Source organism: Colossoma macropomum, unplaced genomic scaffold, assembly GCF_904425465.1.
Source record: "Colossoma macropomum unplaced genomic scaffold, Colossoma_macropomum, whole genome shotgun sequence".
Taxonomy (NCBI): Eukaryota; Metazoa; Chordata; class Actinopteri; order Characiformes; family Serrasalmidae; genus Colossoma; species Colossoma macropomum.
Genome location: NW_023494804.1, coordinates 21,997,860 through 22,009,859, shown reverse-complemented (window position 1 = coordinate 22,009,859; position 12,000 = coordinate 21,997,860). Strand labels below are relative to the sequence as shown.

General features: G+C 39.0%; 1 protein-coding gene across 1 annotated transcript in view; it reads right to left on the bottom strand.

Moving 5' to 3' along the window:
• Positions 1–12,000, bottom strand: part of cwc27 (CWC27 spliceosome associated cyclophilin) — a 62,072-nt gene that overhangs the window by 20,688 nt on the left and 29,384 nt on the right. Inside the window, exon 11 of the mRNA XM_036595291.1 lies at positions 8,751–8,851. Within this exon, the coding sequence (XP_036451184.1) occupies positions 8,751–8,851 (101 nt within the window). The remainder of the gene's footprint in view (positions 1–8,750; positions 8,852–12,000) is intronic.

Sequence of the window (12,000 nt, the reverse complement as noted above, 5' to 3'; positions counted from 1 at the left end):
TGAAGAGATGTCTGTCGAAAATAATAACTCAAAAACACACACAAAAAAAAGGTACAAATGTCTCTTTTAGCCGGGTTGGTAAATTGCTGAGGAGACAATTGGCTTCTTCCTAAAACAAGCCAGCGGCTGCCAAAAAAGTGGGTTACCATTATTAGTGCAGAGAGCAAGAATTTGTTTGCTTTTGTGACCTAAGACAAAGCTGAAATCACACGCTGCGTACACACAAGCAGCAGAAAGAGCCGACTTCAAACTGCGCTCAAAAGCCAAGCACTGAGATCAGGGGGTGGGACAAGATTGGCTGTCAAGAAAAGCCAACTTTCGCTTTTAACCGAGAGCTGGAAGCTCCTAGCTATTTGAGTCGTTTTTAAAATAAAATGATTGCGGTTGGATGGAAAACAGTCTGGGCTTCCAGTCCTCTTCCTTTGTTGAAAATGTAAGAGTGATGAATATGCCAGAAGAGAACCACCAATGTGAGCTAATAACCATAAAAATGGCACATTCAAAACAGCACCTCTAACTGTTTTGTTTTATCATTCTCAGATGCCTTTTCCTCCTTGTGTGTTTTAGATTGCTCGATAAGCAAAGATATCACAGATTGAATTTAAATTCTTTTTGGAGCAGGAATAGTTTCCCCTCACTGTCTTGGTTTTTCCCTGGTATTTTCTCAGACGTTGCCAAGCACACGGTGAACATGTCTATTTCAAACGGCCCATGACCTCTTCTGGTCCAGCGGCAGGAGAGGGGACAGCATCCAATCAAAACATGCGCACACGCCGGACCCAAATTCCTACTGCTGTAATTTCATTCTCCTAAATAATTAAATAAATACATAAATATCACCAGATCCTTCGGTGGTGACCAGCAGATTGGACAGAGGTCTATTTCATCCTGGCAGAATCCGCTTCTTGTGTTTACCACAAGGACCCCTTCAAAAAAACCCTAAATGATAGGACTCTAAACATACCATACCTCAGTCAACATAAAGATATCTAACACTTCCATTTTATTTATTTCTTTTAAAGACCTTCTGAATATTAAAAAATGCGCTCATTGCACCACTGTTCCCACAAGAATGTGAAGAATGTCAACAGCATGTTGGCGTAGGAGCCCATTTAAGTGTTCTTAAAAGAAACTGCAGTGGTGGTAACAGGGGGAGCAATGAAGTCAAGAGATGGATAGAGGAAAGTGATGAAAAAAGGATCTGTGGCAGGTTTGCATGACAACATCTGGAATTCTACAATGAGGTGAGCGATATTAATAAATACTATTTGGACGGGATAAGTTTTAAATGGGGAGGTGGGGCCATGTAATTTTACCACAGGACGGCTTTCATGTTTACGACTGATTTGCACTGGAAAAGATATCTCAGTATAAATTAGCGATAGGTATTTGGTATTCTAGTATTGTATTAACAGTTCAAAATACTAATATCACTATTTGTGTATCTGTCGTGCATCATCACTGGAGGAAAGAGAAAACATGCAGGCCAAGAATTCAGCTATTTTATGCTTTAATGTTGTCTGGGACACGTTATAAAAGACGTGACTGATAAGTCAGAGATGGTGCGGCTGGCTTTGTCATAGCTTTTTCACTAACTAGGCTAACGACTCTGCCTGATGTTAGCTAGGTTCAAAAACAGTGAAAATATTTCTAAAACAGACTTACATGTTGGCACTAAATTCTTCCACGGAGGAGAAAATAGAAGGCAAGTCCTCATCAACATTCAGTGTTGTATTGACTAGCTTTAGTTTTAGCTTATTAGGCCATCTGATCTAAAGAAAAAGCCTCTGTTGCTCACCCAAAACAAAAACCTGCTGGTTTCCGTTGGCTAATGTTTTCAAATTGTAGTATCCTAACCTCAGTGCTGTCATCCAAAAAGTAAACAAACAGCCCTATACCAATTTTTAGGGTCCAAGCACGCAGTGCATAGGACCATATTGGAATTGCTCTGATTTTTCTTCTTCTTATTATTATTATTCTTTTTCTCCTGAAAAACGTGTTGTTGAGAAGAGACCGCAAGTCCTAGAGACACCAAACTTGGTGGGTAGGTGTAGTCTGTGTGCATCTAGCCAGGCAACAAAAATGACCCCAATTGGTCAGAGGGGGGCGCTACAGAGCAGCAAAAGACGTTTAGCTTCATAACTCATAAACCAAAATGTTTAGAGACAAAATTCTTTTTTTGTCTTATCCTGGGTCAAAACAAACAACTTTGCAAGTTGGACTGTTACTAGCTCTGCCCACTTAGATTTTTTGCTAATTTGCATAATATGCAAAACTACCATTTTAGCTTTTTTCTTCCCTGTTGTTGACCAGATATCCAGTCAGTAACTCAGTAACTCGAATATCAAAATTAGTACAAATGCACATCCCTAGTATAAATTACAAAGATAGAAGCGGCTACATAATTTAAACATAACAGTCTAGCAGCTTCATATGCAATACATTCATTTCCCTAACCAACACCTAGCTGTCTGTCTAGTGAACATAGTCTTGTGTGACCAGAAATTATTTTATATTGAGAAAATGTGGAGACAACCATGAAATCTTGGCTAAATGTGTGTAAGACCACCGACTTATAAGGACAGGAACAAAGTGTGAAATATCTAGCCCAATCCAACACTTTGTGAAGGCAGACCTCAAAGTAGGGGTTGATGGTGTGCTCGTCAACACTGTCGAACAATAAGCCTGTAATTGGCCTATGAATGTAACAAAGTTAACATTACTAAAATGTCTGTCCTAAAAACTGCAATTAAGTATGTAAATTAAACATTATCTCTTGCAATGTAAAAATGGTTAAATTAAACCAGGCTATAAGTTCACTTTAGAAGATACTTAAATGCAAATTTGAAAATGCTAACTGCATTGTGTATTTACATTTGCATTTTCCATGTGAGTGTACATTATTGAAGACATAACACAAAAGCGTTTAAATTTCTGTGTATAAGAGCTGGAAAAATATGGATAATATGGAAAAGTACTTTTGACAGTTCATTTACCTTGTCTTAATCAAATGCTATGGTCAGGACGTCGAGAGAGACTTAAGTGAGGGGCAGGAAGTGGCAAAACCGACTTGTAGAACCTGTGGCTGTCACACATGTCAATATTAAAGTCATTGTGACTGGCTTTGGTCAGAGGCTTGCAGGACTGTCAGAGGACCTGGACAGCCATTGGTGGATATTCCTATTAAGGAGACGCAGTGCCACTGTGGGTTAGCGCAGTGTTTCCCAACCCTGGTCTTGGAGGAGATGGCTAAAATGCAGCGGTTGCTTATGTTTCAGGCTTTGCTTTTCCATATTACATTTTTTCCAGTATACAGAAATGCAAATGCATTTTAATATGAATTGTGTCTTAAATGATCCACACTCAAATTGGAAATGCAACTATAAATGCACAATTTAATTAGCAATTTCAAATTTGCAATTAAGTTAAAAAAAAAAACAGAATATGCTAATCAATGCGTTACCAGTGGCTCTATGTGGCTTCTGTAACAGTTCAAACACTAACTAAACGAGCACTGCTCTTGAAAAATTAATTTTGAAGAATGAACGTATAGCTAACTCTAGCTTTTTGCTAGCTTGTTTTGCTTGCGTTAATGATTGCTCTGGACATTAAAACAGGAATTTGTGGGGTGGGTTTCAAAGCGGGTGTCTCGTTAGCATTGTCGTTAGCTCGGGAATTTATAGCCAACAGTCAACATCTCCACATAAAATAAAACTTTTCACAAAAACTGTTTTTTTTAAGCATATCGTAATTTTGAAATTGTGGGACAATATCAGCTCAATTCGATCCACAGACAATACAAGTAAACGCTTCTTCCAACGTCATGTTAGCAAAAAAAATGCAAAAACTCCTTCTCCAAACAATACAACAATTAGCACAGGATTAAAGTGGGTTTCTTTTGGGGGAGGGGGGCTTTGGGGGTGTAAACTACAATTATGGACAACAACCTGAAATTCCTACTGAAAAAATAAATGCTTTTTTGTGAGAAGAAAGAAAAAGAAATTGGTTTTGGTTGTTCACACTGAGTAATCAACTCAAGCACTCTCTGAGCCAATTCCACTCACCATTTAAAACTCTGTGGTTGTGACTAATGCAAATACCACATCCCAGGGTGAACTCCCAGGCATTCAACGAGAAAAAAAAAAAAAAGCTTTTGGGTGTGTTGGAGAGGGTCAGGGTGACACACCTTAGAAAATGTGAAATGAGAAGACATTGATATACAACAGGGCCACCACACAAAGCTTGGAGAAGGTCATAGGCCATGCTGTGCAAAGCTAAGGCCTAAACTAATCCTCAAAGAAAGTTGGGGCAAAAATGCAGGGGCCCTGGGGCCACCCTTTCAGTCCAGGAGTAACAGATAAGGGCCAGAGCTCATCTGCTTTAACCTGATTGTAAGACTGAGGGATTGAGAGCGCCTCTCCCTCACTCAATCCGTCTTTCACTGTCTCATTGTGCCCCAGTCTTTCTCTCTGCTGCTTTCTCTTTCTCTCTCATTCTTTCACCCCTTGCAGTGAAATTAAGCTGTCCTTTTCACCTGACACACACACACACACACACACACTCCAGTGCCCTATCGTTACAGCAGATCTCCAGCCTCCCCGTGGCGTCCACTGACAGATCAGAGCGCCGCAGCCCTGCGAGCACAAACTTCCCCCATCCTACACGTTTGTGTAATGAGAGGAACCTTCAAAGAGTCGCCTGCCCTCAGCTGAACTGGCCGAGACACACATTAAGGTTCACTGAATAACCTCCCCGCTACGCAGGAGGGAGAGTGAGACAGGGGAAGAGACTGTACAGCGGTCCGCTGGAAGGCATACCTCACTGGGGCTTTTTTATGTCGATGTAATCTATTGGGCTTTAATGAAATATAATGTACTGGTGAGAAAGGATTTGGAGCAGAGAACACTGCACAGTGTTACTAATGCAAATAAAGTGCAAGGCTGTTAAGCTCCTTTTAGAAAGTCATTTTTTAAACAAGTTCCTCTGATCTCTTGAAGCAAGGAAAAGGTCATCCAAGAATAAACGCATATCTCAAATAGGCCTTGCACTGACTACGGCCAGAAATATACACAACACAAGTAGGTGAACACAAATGTCGATGCCTGGCCAATGCACTCCAAACGCATGGTCTTGCTGTACAAACTCAACATGCATTCTAAAATTACTGTGCTAATTCAAGCAATCAGTACTCAAGGGGGCGAAAGAGGACAAATCAAAGTGTCTGTAAACGGGAGCTACAGTTATTTAACAGTAAAACATCGACAGTGAAAATGTGCTGCTTTACTTGTTCTATTGGAATGAAGAGGTAATGATATATACATATAGGATAGCAGTTGACATGCAGGTGCATCACCTTGCATCACAGCACAATAAAAACTTCATTTTTGGTATATATCATGGTATATATCACTGTTGTCGGAACAAACCCTTGTATCTCCAAAATGGTACCTTTACAGGAGAGGGAAAATCATACCTTATCTCTAATATAAGTCTATGGAACCAGAATTTTTTCCAAGTCATTTTGGGCCATTTATTTTGGTTCATTCATCATGAGATTAACATACAATGTAAAGGGCAACAAGCATTTTCAAATCATGACAAAAACTGAAAAATGACAAAAATAGAGATTGGAGACAGCAGCAATATGTATTTTTTTCAATTAAAATAGATGAAAGTGAGATGCTTTGATGCTGGTAGGTTAACAGTGTTATTATTCTGGGATGTTTCTTCACTTTATAATAAGAACCAATTTTAACAACGAAAGTAAATCCGAAATTTTTTTTTGCAAAATAGTAAAAGCAAATCTAAACAATATATAGATAAACCTATGTCAGTAATACTTCATAACACTAGCCCCGTGAGCTTAGCATAAACAAAGCTTAATAATTCATGTCCTGATCCCCACAAGGCAAATTGGTTTCTTATTCACAAATTTTTTCGTTCAAATTTTCGGTTCCACCTTAACTTGAGCAGCAGTTATATTCGGACATGTGTACAGGAGCCTGAATGTAACAATTTAAGGTAGAATAAGAAATTAGAATAAACACTTCAGTCTTGTTGAATTTCTGAAGTTATTTGTCTTATATGCATGTGCCATATTCTCAGGCCTCTGATCGTCAGAGACTGCAGGAATTTGGCAAATGTTACATTCACGCTTCTGGACCAGCTGGTCCACCGCAGCCTCGTCTGATGCAGTTGACCAAGTCAAGCGGCTCCTTAGGTGGTACGAGTGGAAACGCTCTGGTATCAGTCAGGCTAAAACTAACAAACCAGTTCTATGAGAAATGCAGCTTGTCCTTTCTGTTTATATTGCGGCTTCATTGCACTTTTTATACTATGCTTTTCTGATTAAGTTGCAAATATCATCAGCACTTGAAGAACCCAGACCAACAGCATGGTTCATTACAAAGAGAGCATAATTCGGCCTGTTAGTTGGATTTACTGCAGTGTGGTACATGAAACACTGCATAAAATCATTGTCCTCACAGTTTTTAAGAGAATTTTTTTAAACATAGCACTGCTGGGGCTTTTTTCTGTTCCAACTAAATATTCTGATACGTATCATGTATTGTGAAAATGTAAAAGAATTGTGATGTTAAATTTTTGCCATGTTGCTAATCCCCGTCTGATGTGGGTGTCTTTCGGCTGGGTGCATCCTATAAGAGTAAAGAGGCAAGGGAGGAGGGAGGATGAGGAAGGAGGGCTTCTTCTATGCACATGCCCACACTCAAAAGACTCTGTTATTGCTTATCAGTTTAAGACATTTGTGATTTTGGGAGCTTATACTGTAGAAGCCTGGGGAAAAAAAATACTTCAGAATTTTTATTTATCTACACCAAATCATTCTGTGTATAATTAGAACTCAGCAGAGCCAAACATTTCTAACACATCAAGTATCAACAATCAAATTGAATCTAGACTTCAGTATCAAACAACATATCAAACCTGAAATAATGTGTATTGTTACACCCGCAATGCTGACACCAGCATATCCAAAGGGGAGCACACATTTCATAGAAATATCACACTTCTGCCAGAACAGTTCAAGTAAGGACAAATATGTAAAAACAAGTTCTCTTCGAAGCTCTTAATGTGACTTTGCACCGACATGCTGCTTTAGTACACAGTCCTGAACTGCAATCATACAGGTCAGCTCCACTTTACACCCATTATATATCATGCTTAAGACTGAAACGCTGTCCCACCTAGAGCTATAGGGAATCACACATGGGAAATTTGTGATTATTTTTTTAAGGAACTCCGTGAGCCACAGATTTGAAAAATGGATTTGTTTGGTTGCAAGGGAGAATTTCTGACTTCAACTGTCTCTGTTTATGTGGTTAGAGTGACTGACCAAAAATATGTTTCATCATCACTTGGTGCACTGACAAACACCACAGCTTGAACTGTATGAAGCAACAGATAATGTGCAGAAGAAAAATGCCTGGTCACAGTAGACATACTTAGAATGCCACATTTAGTCTGGATAAGCTTCAAAACACACACACACACACAAAAGCAATCTTGGCTATTTTTGACCTAAAAACACAGAGACTAATGTAGAAAAACAAAGCTATGTTGGTTTGTTACCCATGTCTACCATGTTAACTGTCTATTGTCAGACAGATCAGATATAGCAGTGGAAAGAACAAAAGCAAGCACCAATTTACTGCAAGTGAACAGAGAACTTACGCTGCTACTCTTACAAATGCTGAATGCAAAACCTCTACTGATCAAAATTTAGAAGACACTACTGTGCATTTACCTACCACTTCTACTTAAGAGATTAGACACAAAATGTATAAAGAGGAGAAAGTGAAAATAAAGTTAAAAACACATTTAAAAAGCACTAAAAGATACAGAGAAAATGGGACTCCTAACAACTGCACAAGACCGAGTAGACCACCAACACTGTCACCATCAGACAGTAATTAGTACTTATAGTAAACAGTACTTCCACTGTTAGAAGACAACATCACTGTGGGTCTGAAAGCATCTGGACATCTAAGAGATCAGGGGAAGGTTTTATTGGCTGATGAGTCTAAATTTGTAATCTTCTTGGATGGTGAGAAGCAGAAAATGCAACTTCTAAGACTGAACTGTGTGGACAAAAATCCCTGCCGATTTCTTTTAAAAACTGATAGTGAGCCTCTGGCAGGACCAGAATATTCAATTATTTCATTGGGTAGGTATCTGGTTTTGAATTTTAGGATTTGGATGTTCTTTAAAGTTACTGTCCATAACACAGCTTTATGAGAACAGCGCGAAACACGGCGAGAAGAAACACAGGCAGCCCAGTGCTAACAGCCCTCCGCTTTCTTCTGGAAAACCCACCACTCCAACCGTATTTATGCTCTTCAACAGTCCTTGTACAAATGAACCTAAAACAGCCCAAAATAAACATTTCTTCTTTTTAAAAAACTGAGCTACATTCAACACAGTGTGGCGATGCCACAGTACATTCTTGTACTACACTGCACACCCCAAAGGGGTGAAGCTTCAACTATTCACTGTTTGTTTCTACAGAAGCATCGGAGCCCAAAAAACGGTATTTGGCCCTGCTTAAAAAATAATGGACAAAAACTGATATTAGATTTAGTCGTTTAAGGTTTCTGTGCAATTTTTCGTCTTCTTTTTTCTTGACACTGAAAAATGAATGACTTCTACTGGAAATGAAATAAATTAAATTGTGGTTATCGACTTTTGTACAGCACTGTAAATCTCTAAAGTGTCTGCAAAGTGACGCGTACCAGCACTGTCGACCTCCTCGGTTTTCATGCTCTCTTCTTTCCGCTGCTTGATTGCAAGTAACTCTTTCTTCAACTGGCGTGCCTCTTTTCGGAGTTCATCACTGTGAATGAGAGATTGAATAGACTGTTAGTAAAGCACTCTACTGGGCAATAATATCCAGTGGCCCTTGCAAAATTCTCAAAACAAAAACAAGCTCTTGCAACTTCTGGCTTGAAAACAAATCTAACAATATCTATCGAGGCTAGAAAATCTTCCTGCTATCTGGAATAGATTATAGTGCATACGACCCAAAACTTTTCACTAAAATGTTTGGTCAAGGAAAAATGATCAACAGGTCTTAAAATAGGCATTCTCCAGTAAAGTGGTAAAAAGACCCAACTCCACAGCAGACAAAACTATCCACAGTAATAACAACATAACAGAACTCCCTCAGACCCCCTTGTGCACACTGTCTGGAAGTGGAATATTAGGAGGTGCAGAGCAACTTGAGCAAATCTTTACTCATTTCACCGTGTTTGCCCATAGATGGTAAAAGAGCACACAAAGGAAAGGAATGTTGCACTGATGGTAAGTAGTATGTTTTATTCATCTCAAAACAGTTTAACTGTGAATCAGAAAGTCAGCAGAGATGAGGACGGCATGCCAATATCTCCACAGCTGAACTTTGCCTCGTTCCAGACAGCTAAGCCTCACGAATTGCAATTAACACAGTTATTGTGTTTTCACATAAAACATGCATAAACTGAACAATCACCTCAGGCAGAGGCTCCCCACACGTGTCAGAAGCAAATATGTACATTAAAAGTATGATTTGGTCTAATAAATCGAGTGGCGCCTTATTAGAGTGAGTGTTCAGCGTGGCTTCCAGGCAGGCTGGGGTTCTGGCACCACTAGAAGGGATGTTGTGGCTAAGCCGGCACAGGGCTAACCCATAAAACCCCAGCCGAGAACGCCTCATATCTTTCTGAGCAACAAAGTACTGGTCCTTAACATAGTGGTGGTGGACCTGGCCATGGAGAGAGACATAGATATAGAGACAGACAGACAGACAGACAGACAGACAGAGAGAGAGAGAGAGAGAGAGAGAGAGAGAGAGAGAGAGAGAGACAATTAAGCGGAGTAGGGAAAAGAATAAAAGGGGAAAAAATGAGGAGAAAAGAGTAGAAGAGAGCTGAAGATAAGACTAGAGAAAAGACAGAACCAAGAAAAGAGTAGATAGAAGAGAACAAAAAAAGAGAGTACAACATAGCAGAACAGAAGATGGTGAAGTAGAAAAGAGTAGAAAAGTAGATAGTACAGAACAGAGTAGAGAAGTGAGCAGAAGAGAAGAGAACAAACACATAGAAGAGTAGAAGAGTGGAGAAGGGAAGAGAGGAGAAGAGAGTAGAACAGAGTAGAAGTAGAGAAGAAAAGTAGAAGAAAAGAAAGAAGACAACAGAAGAAAAGAGAGGAGGAAGATAACAGAAGAGAATTACTGGTTTCTCAAACACTTAAATTTTCTTTAAAAATATATTAAAAACAAAACTTTAAAACACTTTTTTTGGACTGAACATAGAAAAATAAGCATCTCTGATTCTTTTATTGAATCTCTATCAATACAACACCCTTCTAATGTGTCATATATATATTTATTAAGTATTGATTGTAATGTATTGTACTGCACTTATGTATTGTATTGTATTGCACTGCTCTGTGTTTAACTCTGTTCCTTTTTCTCTAGGTGTCAATGACTTTCTGATTCTAGCAGTATCTGAGCTCAGGACTAGCTTTCTCCCTAACCTATTGGTAACTAGCAAAGATACTTTCTCTGGATAGACGAAGCACTTTTTGTAAGTCGCTCTGGATATATATATATATATATTTTATTTTTTATTATTATTTTTTTTTAATTTATTTATTTTTTTAAACAGTAAATTCTAAATGGGCTTTGGCTTAAGTTGATTTTTTTTTTTTAGTATAAAGTCTTCATCTATATGCTTTCATTAGTCTTGTGAGGCCAGACTTATCTTGTAACAACAATAATACACGTCTGGGGACCAGAGCTGGGAAGTAAGGCCAAAAATGTTATCACGATAAAAAATTTCAGATCAGTCGATATCGATACATATCGCAATAAATGTCAAATCATTATTTCTTGAAGTTTCAAGGCTGATTTTTGCTCCTGAGTGGTCAGTTGCTGTTTTAAACTATCCTTCATGGTCAGATCATGACAAACACTCACAAAACAGTGGAACATGTCACAAATCTGTCATCTACAGGAACATCAATTCGGCCGTGCTGTGCAAGTGACAGAGCGCTTCTTCAAGTTAGCCAGCTGATAAAAACAGCTAGCCTGTGAAGCTAGTGTTCTCCTACCCTTCAAAGCCACACATACAGCTTCCTCAGTTTAATTTTGTTTAAATCAGGGCTGTAACTTGCATTAACCCACTTCTTTCTTACACCTTTGTTGCTTGGGAATGCACTAATACTAAAATATGACTGTTTGAGGTCTGTAGTTGGGTGGAGCAGATCTGATTCTAAAGCTTGTTGGGATGTAAGGAAAGAGGTGAGTTCGCTGTAGGACAGTATAGTTACAGCACTTATCTCGTCATTCGCACTTAACTCCATTTTTAATTCCATTTTATACTACTGGGGACAACTTTTTAAACTTGCGGTGCTGGATTGTGGCAACATCCGTGGCAAACAAGGATATGCCCCTCTAAAACCCACCCCCAAAGTACTCCAGTCTGAGCTCTTTTAAATATGAAGTACAATCGGTAAAACAAACAAAACAAGCCAGCCAACGCTATAATTAACTAATGGAGCCATTTCTCCTTGTAAGAGATAATATTTGTTTTACCACATCTAATGTGTCCTCCACACACGCACATCCACATGCTTAACTGAGATTTTTTGAGGGGTCTTTTCAACCATGCTAACTCATGTTATGTCCATAGACTAGTGACAAGGGGTTTTGTATGCTGGGCAATGTTGACGAGCACTCCACCTTCGCAAGGTATTGGAATGGTCTCAAAATTTCACACGTTAAGTTTAGACTCTAACTCAAATTTCTCACGGTTGTCATTTCGAGATCACATCTGGCCCTGTGACTAGCTTCACATATTCTAACAGGTGCATCTACGCTCAGCAGAATCAAATAATATGCACAATTTGATTTCCATATAAGCAGAATATAAAATCTACGTAGCCTATATAAACTCTAAAAACAACTGACAGTAGAGATGCACTTATTCAACTCCAAGTATCTGT